The sequence below is a fragment of the Bombina bombina genome, chromosome 5 (assembly GCF_027579735.1).
Source record: "Bombina bombina isolate aBomBom1 chromosome 5, aBomBom1.pri, whole genome shotgun sequence".
In the NCBI taxonomy this organism is placed as follows: Eukaryota; Metazoa; Chordata; class Amphibia; order Anura; family Bombinatoridae; genus Bombina; species Bombina bombina.
This window is the reverse complement of record NC_069503.1, coordinates 1,066,332,098-1,066,354,623: the sequence shown is the minus strand read 5'-3', so window position 1 is coordinate 1,066,354,623 and position 22,526 is coordinate 1,066,332,098. Positions and strand designations below refer to the sequence as shown.

Genomic DNA, 22,526 nt, shown 5'->3' with positions numbered 1-22,526 from the left:
TTCCTGCTTTTTCAAGTGAATATAGCAAGAGAACAAAGAATAATTTATAATAGGAGTAAATTAGAAAGTTGCTTAAAATTGATGAACGAACAAATTGGGGTTTTGTATCCTTTCAAGTCTCACATTTTAATCAATTTTTCCCTAAACATCCAGTATAGCAATTCTGAGATCTACTTTTCAATTATTAGAGATGTTTAGAAAATAGTGTGTGCAAACAATGCAGCCAGATAAAGGAGTGGGGAAATAATTGGTAAACAAGGATAAATTCTGTATAATTTCTGTTGCAATGGAATTCTTTTTTTCTGTAATTGTCAAATTATACAAGGATATCAGATTAATTTGCAAATGATAACATCTTGAGCCCGATAATCTGAAGCTCTTTACTCTGGTCAGATTATTTTAGAAGTCTCATCAGTACTGTGAGGTCCCTCGAAAATTTAGAAAGGAAACTTTTAGCTTGATTGCGCTTTATCTTGCTGAGCAAGGTTCTGGATATAAAGGAGAGACACCTATATTAAAATATAATGCTAATGCTAAAAAATAATTGTGCAATTTCTCTCCATGCCGGGGAGTTTTTGATCCTCAGGGGCCGATTTATCATCTGTCTGTCCAACATGATCCGCTCAACATACGCTGTCGGCATTTAACATTGCACATGCAGTTCTGGTGAACTGCTTGTGCAATGCCGCCCTCTGCCGATTGGCCGCTAGCAGCCAATCGTATCTGATCGGGTTGATTGCTCTCTGCCGCTCAGGGGCGGCGGACCAGTTAAGTAGCAGCTGTCTTAAGACCGCTGCTTCTTAACTGCTGTTTCCCGCGAGTCTGAAGGCTTCCACGGAAACAGATGTATTAGGCACCATACGGTGCTTAATAATTTGGCCCCTCAGGATCTATACATGGTTTTGGATCTAAAGGAGATCCCTACATTACTATATATAGTCAGCTTTGAGGAAGCGGCAGGCAAGGGGTGTGAATTGCGTCAGTTGGGCGGCACTGTTAGCTGCCGAAGTTTGTTCCAATTTAATGTTTTCAAAATAAAGGATTGATTTTACTTTATACTGTGCTCCCGTGTTGCCGTTCTGTGTGTAGCGAGACAGCCGTCTGACTCAAGGATATGAAATAGGATTTGATTTGATGTATGAAAGTCTTTAACTGGAAGGCTGTTTCAACTTATTTGTTGGTGTTCATTAGAAAAAAGCAAGTGCAAGAACAAATAAAATCTGTTTTCCCAATATATTAAATATCTGTGTGTTTTTCTGTTTTGTAGAGTGATGATATGGCCTCTGAAGAACACGGTTCCTGGCTCCAGAATCAATATTATAAATATATACCTGCAAAAAAGAGATCAGACATAAATCATGTGAATAAAGGTACATACGCTCTTCATATCATCTTCATTAAAGGGACATTAAACATCACAAGATTGTGATATAAAATGTTTAATTACACATAGTACACAAGCTTTACAATATATGTTCATTATTTATTTGCTCATTTTCACAATAATTTACAGGGACAAAAACACAATTTTTTTTTATGATTCAAATAGAGCATTTCCAATTTACTTATATTTGTATTATCTAATTTGTTTTCTTCTCTTGGTATCCATTGCTAGGTAGGTTCAGAGGCAGCAATGCACTAATGGGAGCAAGGTTTTGATTGGTGGCTGCACACATATACATTTTCAGCTATCTCACAGTAGTGCATTGCTGCTCCTTCAATAAAGGATGCAGAGAGAATTAAGCAAATTTGAAAATTGAAGTTAACTGGAGCTTTTTTAAAACTGTATGCTTTAACTGAATCAAGAAAGAAAAATTTGGGGTTTCATGTCCCTTTAAGTATAACCCACTCCTTAGAGTTTTTTTTTTAGTTACAACAATGGAACAAAGGGGACAAATTATCTGAATATTTCAGGCTCGCTGGAAGCAGGAGTTAAGAAGTAGTGGTCTTAAGACCGCTGCTCCTTAAAGGGACAGTCTACACCATAATTTTTATTGTTTTAAAAGATAGATAATCCCTTTATTACCCATTTCCCAGTTTTGCATAACTAACACATTTATAATAATATACGTTTAACCTCTGTGATTATCTTGTATCTAAGCCTCTGCAAACTGCCCCTTTTTTCAGTTCTTTTGACAGACTTGCAGTCTAGCCAATCAGTGCCTGCTCCCAGATAACTTCTCGTGCACGAGCACAGTGTTATCTATATGAAATACGTGAACTAACACCCTCTAGTGGTGAAAAACTGTTAAAATGCAATCTGAAAGAGGTGGGCTTCAAGGTCTAAGAAATTAGCACATGAACCTCCTAGGTTAAGCTTTTAACTAAGAATACCAAGAGAACAAAGCAAAATTGGTGATAAAAGTAAATTGGAAAATTGTTTAAATTTACATGCTCTATCTGAATCATGAAAGTTTATTTTGGCCTAGACTGTCCCTTTAACTCGTCCGCCGCCTCTGAGGCAGCGGACATCAATCTGCCCGATCGCATACAATCAGGTTGATTGATCCTCCCTGCTAGCAGCCGATTGGCTGCGAATCTGCAGGGGATGGCATTGCACAAGCAGATCACTAGAATTGCTTGTGCAATGTTAAATGCCGACAGCGTATGTTGTAGGCATTCAGCGATGTCTGGCTGACATAATATGTCACAGCGTATCATGTCCGCCAGACATTGATAAATCGGCCCCAAACTGTTTTATATCTCTCTATGTAAGGTGGGGAGATTAGGTCATCCATAAGGGTTACTTGTAGTGGTTAGTCTTTAATTTGTCATTTGTGGGGAGGTTAAGATCATACCTAGTTATACTAAGTTGAAGAATACTTAGAAAAGAGAGCCTCTTTCACATTGGCTTAAATAGTAGATGCAAAGCAGAATCATAATAATAGAATATAAACATATACTAAAATATAACTTTTATTTATTCTGATTAAAAGTATATCTTATCTAATCGTACCTAATATATAGTGTATTGAAAAATACTTAGGTAGATAATTGCAAAAATTCATTAAGGGAGAGAAAAGAAAAAGTAAAAGTAGTCAAGATTTTAATAAATGAAGGACCAACATATATAATTTCTTGCCATATTGCTTGTTCGTTATCATATCAGGTTGTCAGCCCCACGCTCTATATGGTTATATATAATTCATTATCCCTTATTTTAATGAATAACCAGTAAGTATTGATGATACAAAAATAAATAAAATTAAAAACACAATACTGCCTTTCCAAAATACAATGTTGATAAAGTAGTGCTTATTTTCTACTAGAAGCTAGAAGATGGATTCTCAGATTGGGCTTTCCGCCACTCGTTAAAGGGACACTCAGGTTTTATTAAATTTTCATGATTCAGATACAGCATGTAATTTTAAAAAACTTTCCAATTTACTTCAATTAAAAAAATGTGCACGGTCATTTATATTTACACTTTTTTTGTCTCACCAGCTCCTACTGAGCATGTGCAAGAACTCAGACTATACGTATATGCATTTGTGATTGGCTGATTGCTATCACATGGTACAAGGGGAGTGGAAATATACATAACTTTGAAATGTGTTAGAAAAGAATCTACTACTCATTTGAAATTCAGAGTAAATGCTATTGTATTGTCTTGTTATCTTGCATTTGATGATTATGCAAATCTGCTGTGTTTACTGGTCCTTTAAGTTCAAATATTCATGTTAAGTAGTATATAGTGGCTCACATATTATTTCTTATAGGTTATACCACTCAGTAAATTGTCAGAAATATATCTAACTGTGGATACGCTCCTTCAATTCAGGAGCTAATTATTTTTAACACTTCACTAATCCAACATTCATTCGAAATATATACCATAAGAAATGAGCATATATAGTTAGAAATTGCAGTATGCAATTTAAAAAGGGGAGATAAAACTCCTGAGACGGCACCCCTGAAGCACGCTTCCCATAACACTTTTTCAGGGCGGTAGAGAAGTGATAGGTACAGTATTTGTTTATGGATGGATCCTTCCTTGATATTCTCATTGACTGGAATACGATCACATGATCATTTCTATTGGTCACACTGCCTGTCAATCAGTGCTGTAACAGTCATGTGACTAATGTATGCGTATCCAGTGTCGGTAGGCAAATCCACTGTATACTTCTTGTGAGCTCCCTTTTCTTTATTGAGTGATGCCTATATTTATGTGTAGATGTTAATTCACATTTGGGATGTTATTAAAGAACATTTTAGTCTGCACACCCTTTGGTGTCAATATTTTGTGATTGGTCATTTTGAGCTAGTGCTGGATAGAAATATACTTTTTTCTTCTTATTTGTTTAAATATATATATATATATATATATATATATATATATATATATATATATATATATATATATATATATATATACACAGATACTCGTCGACTTACGACCGTGTTACGTTTTGACCTTCCGGTCATAAGACGATTTGGACGTAAGTCGGTCAATATGTATGGCATGTAAATAATATGGTCTATTGTAGGGTGTGGGGCAGATATTTCATGATTAATAAAACAATAACACCAGAATTGTTTTGAATACCTTTACTAATACAGTATCATCACAGTATGAATAATAAAGTAACATTTACTGTACTGTACCTGTACTGTGCAAATAATAAAATAACATTTACTGTACTGTACCTGTACTGTGCAAATAATAAAGTAACATTTACTGTACTGTACCTGTACTGTGCAAATAATAAAGTAACATTTACTGTAGTGTACCTGTACATACTGTGCAAATAATAAAATAGCTTACTGTACCTGTACTGTGCAAATACTGTAATAAAATAACATTTATTGTACTCTACCTGCAGTACTGTGCAAACAATAACATAACATTTACTGTACCTGTACAGTACTTTGCAGGAACTTTAAAACTTATTTCACTTTAAGAGGGGGTATGGGTTTGCCATCTATCTTGCAATATTACAATGCAGTAGCTCTCCAAAGGGTGGCAGAATGGCATGACTACCCCTACACTAAATCAAGATTAATTATTGACTCTCACTTACTTAATTCACCAGCCCTTGGTCCCCTGTGTTGGCTCAAGGATACCAGTAGACCGGCCCTAGTGAAGCAATCACTATTATGCACTCATTTTTTCAAAGCATGGGACCAGGTGCGTACCAGAATAAAGGGAATCTCCTCTCCGATATCTCCGATGTCACCTATCCCTTTTAACGCAGAGTTAGCGGGAGGTCTTATCCCGAAAGCGGTATCAGATAGGGGCCTAGGTCAAAGTATTCCTTTCACTAAATTAACAAACAAAGGGAAGCTTAAGGACCGAACACAGCTAGCAGATATAGCGGGCGGCTTGTTCACTCCCTGGCTTAAACATGCACAATTAGCTTACCTAGTTAGTACATCACCCCATAAACATGATCTCCTCAGGGAACCCACGAACTTCGAGCGTCTTTGCTTGAAGGAAACATTGACCCGGGGGTCTCTATCGATAGTAAAGAAACTACTGGACGATGCTACTATGGCCCTATACCATCCGTATATCACCCATTGGCAAGCAGAACTGGGGGTTACGCTAACAGAGAAACAATGGAATAATATATTTTATTACACACATAAGTCATCATCATCCCCTAGAATTCTGGAATTAAACCATAAACTCTTATTCAGATGGCATCTGACTCCTGAGAGGATCAAACGTATATACCCGAATGCCAGTGCTTCTTGTTGGAGAGGGTGTGGCATGATAGGCACTATGTCCCACATTTGGTGGCAGTGTAGCTCCATTTCTCGCTTTTGGAAAAATGTGGAGAGTTTTTTAAAGGTTTACTGGGGAGAGTACAAAACTAACCCCCCCCCTCTCCCTTCTACCTCTTCCCAGTTGAGCCTCCAAACTCCTCTCCTTCTTCCCTCATCTCTCACCCTCATTTCTCTGGCCTTCTCCCCCCCTCTATTCTTTATTTAAGGTCTAATTACTTGGCAACCATCTGGTAGAAATGCTTCTCTAATATGTTTGTTGAAATAGTGGAGGTAGTCTTGGGTTGTATAGATGAGGCCTAATGCAAACCTAGCTGGTGGATAGCATGAGCCCTAAGACTTTTACCATTAGTGAAATGTTGAGGTTTTGGGACTTTTTGAATCATGTCCTTCAGTTCTATTGAGGGTCAGAGATGAGAACATGAAATTTACATGATGGAAGAGAAAAATCCCCCTCTGAGATCCGGTAAAGATTAATATACAGGGAGAAGCCTTTGGGTAATTGTTTAAATTTAAAGACTGGATAACTGCTACACAAGTTGTGCAAAAGTACTGAGCTATATTGTTGTTTCTTTGTTTATTTACTTGTAAAATGCATTGCTTTGAAATAAACTTTTCAAAATTAAAAAAAAAAAACTTATTTCACTTTTAAGAAAAAAGTAACTGAACTTAAATTTTTCTTTTACTGTAGTTCTTGTAAACTTTTACAGTTAAATGTACTGTACAGTAATGATCACTCTTGATTCATACTTGACTGCGAGTCATCAGAGTTATCATCTTGGTGGGTTGAGGCTGGAGGGGTTTCAGATGCAGTGTTCTTTAAAAAAAAAAACATGCTGAGCTTTGTTTGAAGCATTTCTCCAACATTGGTGTGTCCGGTCCACGGTGTCATCCATTACTTGTGGGATATTCTCCTCCCCCACAGGGAAAGGCAAGGAGAGCACACAGCAAGAGCTGTCCATATAGTCCCTCCCAGGCTCCGCCCCCCCAGTCATTCTCCTTGCCGCTCTGAACAAGTAGCATCTCCTCGGGGATGGTGAGGAGTTTGTGGTGTTTAGTTGTAGTTTCTCTTGTAAGGTGTATCCATTCCACGGATCATCCATTACTTGTGGGATATTCTCATTCCCAACAGGAAGTTGCAAGAGGACACCCACAGCAGAGCTGTAATATAGCTCCTCCCCTAACTGTCATGGCCAGTCATTCTCTTGCAACTCTCAACAAGCAAGGACGTTGTAGGAGAGAGTGGTTAAATATAGTTAATTTTCTTCAATCAAAAGTTTGTTATTTTTAAATAGTACCGGAGTTGTGCTATTTTATCTCAGGCAGTAAATAGAAGAAGAATTTACCTGAGGTTTTTATGATCTTAGCAGGTTGTAACTAAGATCCATTGCTGTTCTCACATATGTCTGAGGGGATTACACAGATGAGGTAAAACTTCAGCGAGAGAATGGCGTGCAGTTTATTCTGCTATCAGGTATGTGCAGTTATAATTTTTTCTAGAGATGGAAAACACTAGAAAATGCTGCTGATACCGGATTAATGTAAGTTAAGCCTGAATACAGTGATTTAATAACGACTGGTATCATGCTTACTCCCAGGGATAATACCCTTATGATATTGCAATATAAAACGTTTGCTGGCATGTTTAATCGTTTTTATATATGCTTTGGTGATAAAACTTTATTGGGGCCTAGTTTTTTCCACATGGCTGGCTTAAATTTTGACTAGAAACAATTTCCACTGTTGTAGTATAAAAGTTACAGTTGGTGCAGTTAAAATTACAAACTGTGACATCCAGCTTCCCTCAAAGGCCCTCTGAATGCTATAGGACATCTCTAAAGGGCCCAAAGGCTTTCCAAAGTCGTTTATTGGGGAAGGTAGGGCCACAGCTTGCTGTGGCAGTTGGTTGTGACTGTTAAAAAACGTCTATTTCGTTTTTTTGATCCGTTTTTTGAACTAAGGGGTTAATCATCCATTTGCAAGTGGGTGCAATGCTCTGTTAGCCTATTATACACACTGTAAAAATTTTGTTTGATTTACTGCTTTTTTTCACTGTTTTTCAAATTCTGACAAAATTTGTTTCTCTTAAAGGCACAGTACCGTTTTTTATATTTGCTTGTTAACTTGATTTAAAGTGTTTTCCAAGCTTGCTAGTCTCATTGCTATTCTGTATAAACATGTCTGACATAGAAGAAACTCCTTGTTTATTATGTTTAAAAGCCATGGTGGAACCCCCTCTTAGAATGTGTACCAAATGTACTGATTTCCTTTTATGCAATAAAGATCATTTTCTGTCTTTAAAAAATGTATCACCAGAGGAATCTGACGAGGGGGAAGTTATGCCGACTAACTTTCCCCACATGTCAGACCCTTTGACTCCCGCTTAAGGGACTCACGCTCAAATGGCGCCAAGTACATCTAGGGCGCCCATAGCGTTTACTTTACAAGACATGGCGGCAGTCATGGATAATACACTGTCAGCGGTATTAGCCAGACTACCTGAACTTAGAGGTAAGCGAGATAGCTCTGGGGTGAGACAAAATGCAGAGCATACTGACGCTTTAAGAACCATGTCTGATACTGCCTCACAATATGCAGAAGCTGAGGAAAGAGAGCTTCAGTCAGTGGGTGATGTTAATGACTCAGGAAAGATACCTGATTCTAATATTTCTACATTTAAATTTAAGCTTGAACACCTCCGCGTGTTGCTTAGGGAGGTTTTAGCTGCTCTGAATGACTGTGACACCATTGCAGTGCCAGAGAAATTGTGTAGACTGGATAAATACTTTTCAGTGCCGGTGTGCACTGATGTTTTTCCAAATACCTAAAAGGTTTACAGAAATTATTAATAAGGAATGGGATAGACCAGGTGTGCCGTTCTCTTCCCCTCCTATTTTTAGAAAAATGTTTTCAATAGATGCCACCACATGGGACTTATGGCAGACAGTCCCTAAGGTGGAGGGAGCAGTTTCTACTCTAGTAAAGCGTACTACTATCCCTGTCGAGGACAGTTGTGCTTTTTCAGATCCAATGGATAAAAAATTAGAGGTTACCTTAAGAAAATATTTATTCAACAAGGTTTTATCCTACAGCCCCTTGCATGCATTGCCCCTGTCACTGCTGCTGCGGCGGCGTACTGGTTTGAGTCTCTGGAAGAGGCTTTACAGGTAGCGACTCCATTGGATGACATACTTGGCAAACTTAGAGCACTTAAGCTAGCCAATTCTTTTATTCTGATGCCATTGTTCATTTGACTAAACTAACGGCTAAGAATTCTGGTTTTGCTATACAGGCACGCAGAGCGCTATGGCTTACATCATGGTCAGCTGACGTGACTTCAAAATCTAAGCTACTTAACATTCCCTTCAAGGGGCAGACCCTATTCGGGCCTGGTTGAAGGAGATTATTGCTGATATCACTGGAGGAAAAGGTCATGCCCTTCCTCAGGACAGGTCCAAATCTAGGGCCAAACAGTCTAATTTTCGTGCCTTTCAAAACTTCAAGGCAGGTGCGGCATCAACTTCCTCTAATAATAAACAAGAGGGAACTTTTGCTCAATCCAAGACGGTCTGGAGACTAAACCTGACATGGAAAAAAGGTAAGCAGGTAAAAAAGCCTGCTGCTGCCTCTAAGACAGCATGAAGGAATGGCCCCCTATCCGGGAACGAATCTAGTAGGGGGCAGACTTTCACTCTTTGCTCAGGCGTGGGCAAGAGATGTTCAGGATCCCTGGGCGTTGGAAATTATATCCCAGGGATATCTTCTGGACTTCAAAGCTTCCCCCCCAAAAGGGAGATTTCACCTTTCACAATTATCTGCACACCAGATTAAGAGAGAGGCATTCTTACACTGTGTACGAGTCCTCCTAGTTATGGGAGTGATCCATCCAGTTCCAAAGGAGGAACAGGGACAGGGTTTTTACTCAAATCTGTTTGTGGTTCCCTAAAAAGAGGGAACCTTCAGACCAATTTTGGATCTAAAGATCTTAAACAAATTCCTCAAAGTTCCGTCGTTCAAGATGGAAACTATTCGTACCATCCTACCACTGATCCAGGAGGGTCAATATATGACTACAGTGGATCTAAAGGATGCTTATCTTTGCATTCCGATACACAAAGATCATCATCGGTTTCTCAGGTTTGCCTTTTAAGACAGGCATTACCAGTTGTAGCTCTTCCCTTGGGATTAGCTACAGCCCCAAGAATCTTTACAAAGGTTCTAGGGTCACTTATGGCGGTCCTAAGGCCGCGGGGCATAGCAGTAGCCCCTTATTTAGACGACATCCTGATACAGGCGTCAAACTTCCAAATTGCCAAGTCTCATACGGACGTAGTACTGGCATTTCTGTGGTCGCATGGGTGGAAAGTGAACGAGGAAAAGAGTTCTCTATCCCCACTCACAAGAGTTTCCTTTCTAGGGACTCTGATAGATTCTGTAGAAATGAAAATTCACCTGACGGGGGCCAGGTTATCAAAGCTTCTAAATTCCTGCCAGGTTCTTCATTCCATTCCGCGCCCTTCGGTTGTTCAGTGTATGGAAGTAATCGGCTTAATGGTAGCGGCAATGGACATAGTGCCGTTTGCACGCTTACATCTCAGACCGCTGCAACTATGCATGCTCAGTCAGTGGAGCGGGGATTACACAGATTTGTCCCCTCAACTGAATCTGGACCAAGAGACTAGGGATTCTCTTCTCTGGTGGCTATCTCGGGTCCATCTGTCCAAAGGTATGACCTTTCGCAGGCCAGATTGGACAATTGTTACGACAGATGCCAGCCTTCTAGGTTGGGGTGCAGTCTGGAACTCCCTGAAGGCTCAGGGATCGTGGAATCAGGAGGAGTCTCTCCTTCCATTAAATATTCTGGAACTAAGAGCGATATTCAAGGCTCTTCAGGCTTGGCCTCAGTTAGCAACTCTGAGGTACATCAGATTTCAGTCGGACAACATCACGACTGTAGCTTACATCAACCATCATGGGGGAACGAGAAGTTCCCTAGAGATGTTAGAAGTTTCAAAAATAATTCGCTGGGCAGAGGTTCACTCTTGCCACCTATCAGCTATCCATATCCCAGGTGTAGAGCACTGGGAGGCGGATTTTCTAAGTCGTCAGACTTTTCATCCGGGAGAGTGGGAACTCCATCCGGAGGCATTTGCACAACTGATTCATCGTTGGGGCAAACCAGAACTGGATCTCATGGCGTCTCGCCAGAACGCCAAGCTTCCGTGTTACGGATCCAGGTCCAGGGATCCCAAGGCGACACTGATAGATGCTCTAGCAGCGCCCTGGTCTTTCAACCTGGCTTATGTGTTTCCACCGTTTCCTCTGCTCCCTCGACTGATTGCCAAGATCAAGCAGGAGAGAGCATCAGTGATTCTGATAGCACCTGCGTGGCCACGCAGGACCTGGTATGCAGATCTAGTGGACATGTCATCCTTTCCACCATGGTCTCTGCCTCTGAAGCAGGACCTTCTACTTCAGGGTCCTTTCAACCATCCAAATCTAATTTCTCTGAGGCTGACTGCCTGGAGATTGAACGCTTGATTTTATCAAAGCATGGCTTCTCCGAGTCAGTTATTGATACCTTAAGACAGGCACGAAAGCCTGTCACCAGGAAAATTTACCATAAGGTATGGCGTAGATATCTTTATTGGTGTGAATCCAAGGGTTACTCATGGAGTAAGGTTCAGGATTGCTAGGATATTATCTTTTCTCCAAGAAGGTTTGGAAAAAGGATTGTCAGCTAATTAAGCGTCTGGCAGATGTTCCAGACGTTCAGGCATTTTTGTCAGGCTTTAGTTAGAATCAAGCCTGTGTTTAAACCTGTTGCTCCACCATGGAGCTTAAACTTGGTTCTTAAGGTTCTTCAAGGAGTTCCGTTTGAACCTCTTAATTCCATAGATATCAAGCTTTTATCTTGGAAAGTTCTTTTTTTGGTAGCTATTTCCTCGGCTCGTAGAGTCTCTGAGCTATCTGCCTTACAATGTGATTCTCCTTATCTGATTTTTCATACGGATAAGGTAGTCCTGCGTACCAAACCTGGGTTCTTACCTAAGGTGGTATCTAACAAGAATATCAATCAAGAGATTGTTGTTCCATCCTTGTGTTACACAATTTGGACGTGGTCCGTGCTTTAAAGATTTACTTACAAGCTACTAAAGATTTTCATCAAACATCTGCTTTGTTTGTTGTCTACTCTGGACAGAGGAGAGGTCAAAAGGCTTTGGCAACCTCTTTTTCTTTTTGACTAAGAAGCTTAATCCGCTTAGCCTATGAGACTGCTGGACAGCAGCCTCCTGAAAGGATTACAGCTCATTCCACTAGAGCTATGGCTTCCACTTGGGCCTTTAAAAATGAGGCTTCTTTTGATCAGATTTGCAAGGCGACGACTTGGTCTTCGCTTCATATTTTTTCAAAATTTTACAAATTTGATACTTTTGCTTCTTCAGAGGCTATATTTGGGAGAAAGGTTTCCTTCCATTTAAGTTCCTGCCTTGTCCCTCCCTTCATCCGTGTACTTTAGCTTTGGTATTGGTATCCCACAAGTAATGGATGATCCGTGGACTGGATACACCTTACAAGAGAAAACACAATTTATGCTTACCTGATAAATTTATTTCTCTTGTGGTGTATCCAGTCCACGGCCCGCCCTGTCATTTTAAGGCAGGTAATTTTTAAATTTAAACTACAGTAACCACTGCACTCTATGGTTCCTCCTTTCTCGGCTTGTTTTCGGTCGAATGACTGGCCATGACAGTTAGGGGAGGAGCTATATTACAGCTCTGCTGTGGGTGTCCTCTTGCAACTTCCTGTTGGGAATGAGAATATCCCACAAGTAATGGATGATCCGTGGACTGGATACACCACAAGAGAAATAAATTTATCAGGTAAGCATAAATTGTGTTTTTTTATTCTTCTATCAAGTGTTTGTTATTTTAAAATAGTGCTGGTATGTACTATTTACTCTGAAACAGAAAGAGATGAAGATTTCTGTTTGTGAGAGGATTATGATTTTAGCAGCAGTTACTAAAATCGTTTGCTGTTTCCACATAGGACTGTTGAGATGAGATAACTTCAGTTGGGGGAAACAGTTTGCAGACTTTTCTGCTTAAGGTATGACTAGCCATATTTCTAACAAGACTGTGTAATGCTGGAAGGCTGTCATTTTCCCCTCATGGGGACCGGTAAGCCATTTTCTTAGTCAAACAAACAGAATAAAGGGCTTAATATGGGCTATAAACTGGTAGACATTTTTAGGGGCTAAATCGATTGCTTTATTTAAGTATTATATGCAGTTTGAAGTTGTATTTCACACTTTTATAACATTGGGGAACGTTTTTAGCACCAGGCACTTGTTAAGACACCTTCCCAGTCAGGAAGGGCCTTTCTCTGTAGTAGGCAGAGCCTCATTTTCGCGCCATTACTGTGCAGTTAATTTTGAGTTCAGTACATGTAGCTGCATGTGTGAGGGTCTGGAATCCACTAAAAACGTTCCTAGAAGGCTTCATTTGGTATCATATACCCCCCCGGGATTGGTGAAGTTGCAGCAAAGGCTGTGGCTGGGACTGTAAGGGGGTTAAAATTAAAAACGGCTCCGGTTTCCACATTTTAAGGGTTAACAGCTTGAAAATTGGGGTGCAATACTTTGAATGTATTAAGACACTGTGGTGAAAATTTGGTAAAGATTGGATAATTCCTTCATAGTTTTTCACATATTTAGTAATAAAGTGTGCCCTGTTTAACATTTAAAGAGACAGTAACGGTTTTGTTTTAAAACGGTTTTTGTGCTTTATTAACCAGTTTAAGCCTGTTTAACATGTCTGTACCTTCAGATAGATCATGTTCTGTATGTATGGTAGCCAATGTGGTTCCCCCTTCAAATATAGTGTGATAATTGTGCCATTGCGTCCAAAAAAAGTAAGGACAGAACTGTCACAAATTGTAAAGTTGCCCAGGATGATTCCTCAGATGAAGGAAGTAGACATAGTTCTACATCATCTCCTTCTGTGTCTATACCAGTTATGCCCGCGCAGGCGACCCCTAGTACTTCTAGCGCGCCAATGCTTGTTACTATGCAGTAATTGACGGCAGTAATGGATAACTCCATAGCTAATATTTTATCCAAAATGCCAGCATTTCAGAGAAAGCGCGATTGCTCTGTTTTAAACACTGTAGAGCAGGAGGGCGCTGATGATAATTTTTCTGTCATACCCTCACACCAATCTGAAGTGGCAGTGAGGGAGGGTTTGTCAGATGGGGAAATTTCTGATACAGGAAGAATTTCTCAGCAGGCAGAACCTGATGTTGTGACATTTAAATTTAAATTAGAGCATCTCCGCGCATTACTTAAGGAGGTGCTATCTACTCTGGATGATTGTGACAATCTGGTCAACCCAGAAAAATTGTGCAAGATGGACAGTTCCTTGAGGTCCCGGTGCACCCTGATGCTTTTCCGATACCTAAACGGGTGGCGGACATAGTGAATAAGGAGTGGGAGAAGCCAGGCATACCTTTTGTCCCTCCTCCTATATTTAAGAAATTGTTACCTATGGTCGACCCCAGGAAGGACACATGGCAAACAGTCCATAAGGTCGAGGGGGAGTTTTCTACTCTAGCCAAGCGCACGACCATTCCTATTGAGGACAATTGTGCTTTCAAAGATCCTATGGATAAAAAATTGGAGGGTTTGCTTAAAAAGATTTTTGTACAGCAAGGTTACCTCCTTCAACCTATTTCGTGCATTATTCCTGTCACTACAGAGGCGTGGTTCTGGTTCGAGGAACTGGAAAAGTCGCTCAGTAGGGAGACTCCGTATGAGGAAGTCATGGACAGAATTTACGCACTTAAGTTAGCTAATTCCTTTATTTTAGACGCCGCTTTGCAGTTAGCGAGGTTAGCGGCAAAAAATTCAGGGTTTACAATTGTGGTGCGCAGAGCGCTCTGGCTAAAGTCTTGGTCGGCGGATGTATCTTCCAAGACAAAATTGCTTAATACCCCTTTCAAAGGTAAGACCCCTTTTGGGCCAGAATTGAAAGAGATTATTTCAGTCATCACTGGGGGAAAGGGCCATGCCCTCCCACAAGATAAACCTTTCAAGGCTAAGAATAAGTCCAATTTTCGTTCCTTTCGCAATTTCAGGAACGGACCGGCTTCCAACTCGGCAGCCTCTAGACAAGAGGGTAACGCTTCCCAGACTAAACCAGCTTGGAAATCAATGCAAGGCTGGAACAAGGGTAAACAGGCCAAGAAACCTGCTGCTGCTACCAAGACAGCATGAAGAGGTAGCCCCCGATCCAGAACCGGATCTAGTAGGGGGCAGACTCTCTCTCTTTGCTCAGGCTTGGGCAAGAGATGTTCAGGATCCCTGGGCACTAGAAATAGTCTCTCAGGGTTATCTTCTAGAATTCAAGGAACTACCCCCAAGGGGAAGGTTCCACATGTCTCACTTATCTTCAAACCAAGTAAAGAGACAGGCATTCTTACATTGTGTAGAAGACCTGTTAAAGATGGGAGTGATACTCCCAGTTCCAACTGTGGAACAAGGTCAGGGGTTTTACTCAAATCTGTTTGTAGTTCCCAAAAAAAGAGGGTACTTTCAGACCAATTCTGGATTTAAAAATTCTAAACAAATTTCTCAGAGTGCCATCGTTCAAAACGATTTTACCTACAATCCAGGAGGGTCAATTTATGACTACCGTGGATCTAAAGGATGCGTATCTGCATATTCCTATCCACAAAGATCATCATCAGTTCCTAAGGTTCGCCTTTCTGGACAAACATTACCTATTGTGGCTCTCCCATTCGGACTAGCCACTGCTCCAAGGATTTTCACAAAGGTGCTCGGGTCCCTTCTAGCGGTTCTAAGACCCAGGGGCATTGCAGTGGCACCTTACTTGGACGACATCCTAATTCAAGCGTCGTCTCTTTCAAAGACAAAGGCTCACACAGACATTGTTCTAGCCTTTCTCAGATCTCACGGGTGGTAGGTGAACATAGAAAAAAGTTCCCCGTCTCCGTCAACAAGAGTCCCTTCCTTGGGAACAATAATAGATTCTTTAGAAATGAAGATTTTCCTGACAGATGTCAGAGAGTCAAAGCTTCTAAACGCTTGTCAAGTTCTTCACTCTGTTCTACAGCCTTCCATAGCTCAGTGCATGGAAGTAGTAGGGTTGATGGTTGCAGCAATGGACATAGTTCCTTTTGCGCGAATTCATCTAAGACCATTACAACTGTGCATGCTCAAACAGTGGAATGGGGACTATACAGACTTGTCTCCAGTGATTCAAGTAGATCAGAAGACCAGAGACTCACTCCGTTGGTGGCTGACTCAGGATCACCTGTCCCAGGGAATGAGCTTCCGCAGACCAGAGTGGGTCATTGTCACGACCGATGCCAGTCTATTAGGCTGGGGCGCGGTCTGGGATTCCCTGAAAGCTCAGGGTCTATGGTCTCGGGAAGAGTCTCTTCTCCCGATAAACATCCTGGAACTGAGAGCGATATTCAATGCTCTCCGGGCTTGGCCTCAACTAGCAAAGGCCAGATTCATAAGATTCCAATCAGACAACATGACGACTGTTGCTTACTTCAACCATCAGGGGGGAACAAGGAGTTCCCTGGCGATGAGAGAGGTGACCAAGATCATCAAATGGACGGAGGATCACTCCTACCACCTGTCTGCGATCCACATCCCAGGAGTGGAAAACTGGGAGGCGGATTATCTGAGTCGTCAGACCTTTCATCCGGGGGAGTGGGAACTCCACCCGGAGGTGTTTGCCCAGTTGACCCAATTATGGGGCATTCCAGACATGGATCTGATGGCGTCTCATCAGAACTTCAAGGTTCCTTGCTACGGGTCCAGATCCAGGGATCCCAAGGCGACTCTAGTGGATGCATTAGTGGCGCCTTGGACTTTCAACCTAGCTTATGCGTTTCCACCGTTCCTTCTCATTCCCAGGCTGGTAGCCAGGATCAAACAGGAGAAGGCCTCTGTGATTTTCATAGCTCCTGCGTGGCCACGCAGGACTTGGTATGCAGACCTGGTGAATATGTCATCGGCTCCACCATGGAAGCTACCTTTGAGACAGGATCTTCTAGTACAAGGTCCATTCGAACATCCAAATCTAGTTTCTCTCCAGCTGACTGCTTGGAAATTGAACGCTTGATTTTGTCTAAGCGTGGGTTTTCGGATTCTGTGATAGATACTCTGGTACAAGCCAGAAAACCTGTGACTAGAAAGATTACCATAAAATATGGAAAAGATATATCTGTTGGTGTGAATCCAAGGGATTCTCATGGAGTAAGATTAAAATTCCTAGGATCCTTTCCTTTCTCCAAGAAGGTTTGGATAAGGGATTATCAGCGAGTTCTCTAAAAGGACAGATTTCTGCTTTATCTGTCTTGTTACACAAACGACTGGCAGCTGTGCCAGATGTTCAAGCTTTTGTTCAGGCTTTGGTCAGGATCAAGCCTGTTTACAGACCCTTGACTCCTCCCTGGAGTCTAAATTTGGTTCTTTCAGTTCTTCAAGGGGTTCCGTTTGAACCCTTACATTCCATAGATATCAAGTTGTTATCTTGGAAAGTTCTGTTTTTGGTTGCTATTCTTCTGCTAGAAGAGTTTCTGAATTATCTGCTCTGCAGTGTAATCCGCCCTATCTGGTGTTCCATTCAGATAAGGTTGTTTTGCGTACTAAACCTGGTTTCCTTCCAAAGGTTGTTCCAACAAGAATATTAACCAGGAAATAGTTGTGCCTTCTTTGTGTCCGAATCCAGTTTCAAAGAAGGAACGCTTGTTACACAATTTAGATGTAGTCCGTGCTTTAAAGTTCTATTTAGAAGCAACAAAGGATTTCAGACAAACGTCTTCTCTGTTTGTAGTTTATTCTGGCAAGAGGAGAGGTCAAAAAAGCTACTGCTACCTCTCTTTCCTTTTGGCTGAAAAGCATCATATGATTGGCTTACGAGACTGCCGGACGGCAGCCTCCTGAACGAATCACAGCTCACTCTACTAGGGCTGTGGCTTCCACATGGGCCTTCAAGAACGAGGCTTCTGTTGATCAGATATGTAAGACAGCGACCTGGTCTTCTCTGCACACTTTGTCCAAATTCTACAAATTTGATACTTTTGCTTCTTCGGAGGCTATTTTTGGGAGAAAGGTTTTGCAAGCCGTGGTGCCTTCTGTTTAGGTAACCTGATTTGCTCCCTCCCTTCATCCGTGTCCTAAAGCTTTGGTATTGGTTCCCACAAGTAATGGATGACACCGTGGACCGGACACACCAATGTTGGAGAAAACAGAATTTATGCTTACCTGATAAATTACTTTCTCCAACGGTGTGTCCGGTCCACGGCCCGCCCTGGTTTTTTAATCAGGTTTGAAGAATTTCTTTCTCTATACACTACAGTCACCATGGCACATTATAGTTTCTCCTTTTTTTCTCCTAACCGTCGGTCGAATGACTGGGGGGGGCGGAGCCTGGGAGGGACTATATGGACAGCTCTTGCTGTGTGCTCTCCTTGCCTTTCCCTGTGGGGGAGGAGAATATCCCACAAGTAATGGATGACACCGTGGACCGGACACACCGTTGGAGAAAGTAATTTATCAGGTAAGCATAAATTCTGTTTTTTCTTTTTCTCCTCATAGATTTTACGATAGCCGCGCACAGCATCCTGAATTTTACGGTCAACCTTGTTAAATCTTTCAACATTCTGATCCATGTTTTCAAAACAGGAGACAGCTTTATTTAGCAACGTAATGCCTTCAGCCAACCCCTTTGCAGTGCATTTCTTCTCATGGCTCTTCTTCTTTGTCTTCTTCCTCCCTCCTTTTTTCCTCTGCAACTCTCTCTGCTTCCAGTTCTATTAGATCTTCATTTGAAAGTTCTTTTGACTCATAATCTAACAGCTCTTCTACATCTTCCACTTCACATTCCATTTCAAGATTGTTTGCCAGTCTCACAATGTTTTCTCTAATTTCATCGAGCCCTTCCTCTGTTTCAAATCTCTCAAATCTGTTCACATGCCGTTTTAGGCACTTCTTCCAAATTCCATTCATGCACTTTTCTGTTACATCCTCCCACGCTGCTGCAATATTTTTTATGCACTGAAGAATGTTATAACTTTTCCAATGCAATGTTATGTCATCATCAGCATATGTAGCAACTATGGCTTGGGAGAATGTAGATCTGAGGTAGTATGCTTTAAACGTGGCAATTGCCCCTTGATCCATCGGTTGAATGAGTGGTGTTGTGTTAGGTGGCATATAAACCACTTTTACATTAGGATTAAGGTTGCCCAGGTGTGGTGGATGTCCAGGTGCGTTGTCTAAAATCATTAAAATTTCTCTTGTACGATGTATCGAGTCCACGGATTCATCCATACTGGTGGGATATTCTCCTTCCCAACAGGAAGTGGCAGAGAGAGCACCCACAGCAGAGCTGTCTATATAGCTCCTCCCTTAGCTCCACCCCCCAGTCATTCTCTCTGCCTGCTTAACTGCTAGGAAGGGCAAAGTGAGTGTGGTGACAAAAATGTTAAGTTTTTATTTTCTCAAGCAAAAGTTTGTTATTTTAAATGGTACCAGTGTGTACTATTTACTCTCTGGCAGAAAAGGGATGAAGATTTCTGCAAGGAGGATGATGATCTTAGCATTTTGTAACTAAGATCCACTGCTGTTCTCACAAGGGCTGAAGAGTACATGAAAACTTCAGTTGGGGGAACAGTTTGCAGGCTAAACTGCATTAAGGTATGTTCAGTCTATTTTTTCTAGACAGACTGTGTTATTTCTAGAAAAGGCTAGCAATATCCCCATGAGGGAAAGGTAAGCTGTATTCAGTAAAAGAGGAATCCAAGCTTGCATAAAGGGCTCATAGTTACTGGTGACACTGATAGGAAAAAACGTTTTGGTTCAATATGCAAATATAACGTTTTTTGAGGGACTTTAAGGGGTCTTTGTGGCTTATTTAAGGGTTATTAACCCACATGGCTAGTTTAAGAAACACTCTGTGGTGTTTCTTTTAGGCCCCATAACATTGAGTGAGGTGGGAGGGGCCTATTTTCAGTTGCACAGTTTTATTTACCTCAGAAGCATCCAGCTACTTCTCCAGAGATTCCTGCTGTATTTGAGGGCTGTAAAGAGGTTTTTTTCCCCACAAATCGTTCCTAAAGGGCAGGTAGGCACCACAGCAGAGCTGTGGCAAGGTGCTGAACATTATTTTACCGGTTTTGAAGTTTTTTCAATCCGGTTTTTACATTAAGGGGTTAATTGTTTATTTGCATAGTGGTGCAAAGTTACTAAGGCTTTATGATGCTACTGTAAAACGTTTGTTGTGTTTACTGCTTTTTTACACTGTTTTGCAGAGTTTGTGCAGCTTTTTTTCTCTTAACCCCTTAATGACCACAATGTACCCTGTATGTCACTGGTCGTTAAGGGTTTTTTCAGGACATACTAGCACAAGTCTAGCAAGAACACACTATTAATGCCCTCCCTCCAGCAAGCTTTGTGGAATAGAGCAGTCTCAACGCTGGTGGCAAGACCGCGCTATAAAACAATCAAGTCCCAAAAAAAGGCCAGTGACATACAGGGTACGTCGCTGGTCCTTAAGGGGTTAAAGACACAGTACCGTTTTTGTTTAAAGTGTTATTTACTTTGATTAAAGTGTTTTCCAAGCTTGCTTGTTACATTACTAGCCTCTTTAACATGTCTGACACCAAGGAAAATCCTTGTTCTATGTGTTTAGAAGCCATTGTGGAACCCCCTCTTAGAATGTGACCCACTTGCACTGATATGTCTATAAATTATAAAGAGCATATTTTAGCACTTAAAAATATTGCAATAGATGATTCTCAGTTAGAAGGAAATGAGGGTTTAGCATCTAGCTCTCCCCAAGTGTCACAACCAGTAACGCCCGCACAAGTGACGCCAAGTACCTCTAGTGCGTCTAATTCATTTACCTTACAAGACATGGCCACAGCTATGAATAAAACCCTCACAGAGGTTTTCTCTAAACTGCCTGGTTTACAAGGAAAGTGTGATAGCTCTGGGTTAAGAACAAATGCTGAGCCGTCTGACGCTTTAGTAGCCGTATCCGATATACCCTCACAATGTTCTGAAGTAGGGGTAAGGGATTTGTTATCTGAGGGAGAGATTTCTGATTCAGGAAAGACGCTCCCTCAGACAGATTCTGATATGATGGCCTTTAAATTTAAGCTTGAACACCTCCGCTTATTGCTCAAGGAGGTATTAGCTACTCTAGACGATTGTGACCCTATAGTGGTCCCAGAGAAATTGTGTAAAATGGACAGATACTTAGAGCTTCCTGTTTACACTGATGTTTTTCCAGTCCCTAAGAGGATTGTGACTATTGTTACTAAGGAGTGGGATAGACCAGGTATTCCGTTCGCTCCCCCTCCTGTTTTTAAGAAAATGTTTCCCATATCTGACACCATACAGGACTCGTGGCAGACTGTTCCTAAGGTGGAGGGAGCTATTTCTACTCTTGCTAAGCGTACAGCTATACCTATCGAAGACAGTTGTGCTTTCATAGATCCTATGGATAAAAAATTAGAGGGTCTCCTAAAGAAAATTTTTGTTCATCAAGGTTTTCTTCTCCAACCTATTGCATGCATTGTTCCTGTAACTACTGCAGCTGCTTTCTGGTTTGAGGCTCTAGAAGAGGCTCTTCAGGTGGAGACTCCATTAGAGGATATTATGGATAGAATTAAGGCCCTTAAGTTGGCTAATTCTTTCATTACAGATGCCAATTCCAAATGGCTAAATTAGCGGCAAATAATTCAGGTTTTGCCATTTTAGCATGCAGGGCGTTATGGCTTAAGTCCTGGTCTGCTGATGTGTCATCAAAATCTAAATTGTTGAACATCCCTTTCAAAGGAAAGACCCTATTCGGGCCTGCACTGAAAGAAATTATTTCAGACATCACTGGAGGGAAAGGCAATGCCCTCCCTCAGGATAAAACAAATAAGATGAGGACCAAACAAAATAATTTTCGTTCCTTTCGGAACTTCAAGGGTGGTCCCGCTTCAGCTTCCCCTGCAGCAAAGCAAGAGGGGAATTCTGTCCAATCCAAATCAGTCTGGAGACCTAACCAGGCTTGGAACAAAGGTAAACAGGCCAAGAAGCCTGCTTCTGCCTCTAAGACAGCATGAATGGGTAGCCCCCCGATCCGGGACCGGATCTAGTAGGGGGCAGACTCTCTCTCTTTGCTCAGGCTTGGGCAAGAGATGTTTACGATTCCTGGGCTTTAGAAATTGTGTCCCAAGGATATCTTCTGGACTTCAAAGACTCCCCCCCCACAAGGGGGAGATTTCACATTTCTCAATTGTCTGCAAACCAGACAAAGAGAGAGGCATTCTTACGCTGTGTAGAAGACCTATGTACCATGGGAGTGATTCGCCCAGTTCCAAAAGGCGGAACAAGGGCTAGGTTTTTACTCCAACCTGTTTGTGGTTCCCAAAAAAGAGGGAACTTTCAGACCAATCTTGGATCTCAAAATTCTAAACAAATTCCTCAGAGTTCCATCTTTCAGGATGGAGACTATTCAGACTATTCTTCCTCTGATCCAGGAGGGTCAATATATGACTACCGTGTATTTAAAGGATGCGTATCTACACATCCCTATTCACAGAGATCATCATCAATTCCTCAGATTCGCCTTCTGGACAGGCATTACCAGTTTGTGGCCCTTCCCTTCGGGTTGGCCACGGCTCCCAGAATTTTCACAAAGGTGCTAGGGTCCCTTTTGGCGGTTCTAAGACCGCGGGGTATAGCAGTGGCGCCTTATCTA

At 41.5% G+C, this 22,526-nt stretch overlaps 1 protein-coding gene across 1 annotated transcript in view; it reads left to right on the top strand.

Moving 5' to 3' along the window:
- The first annotated feature begins 1,276 nt into the window (after window positions 1-1,276).
- LOC128661719 (transient receptor potential cation channel subfamily V member 6) overlaps window positions 1,277-22,526 on the top strand; it is a 286,517-nt gene continuing 265,267 nt past the window's right edge. Inside the window, exon 1 of the mRNA XM_053715942.1 lies at window positions 1,277-1,370. Coding sequence (XP_053571917.1) covers window positions 1,277-1,370 — 94 coding nt within the window. The remainder of the gene's footprint in view (window positions 1,371-22,526) is intronic.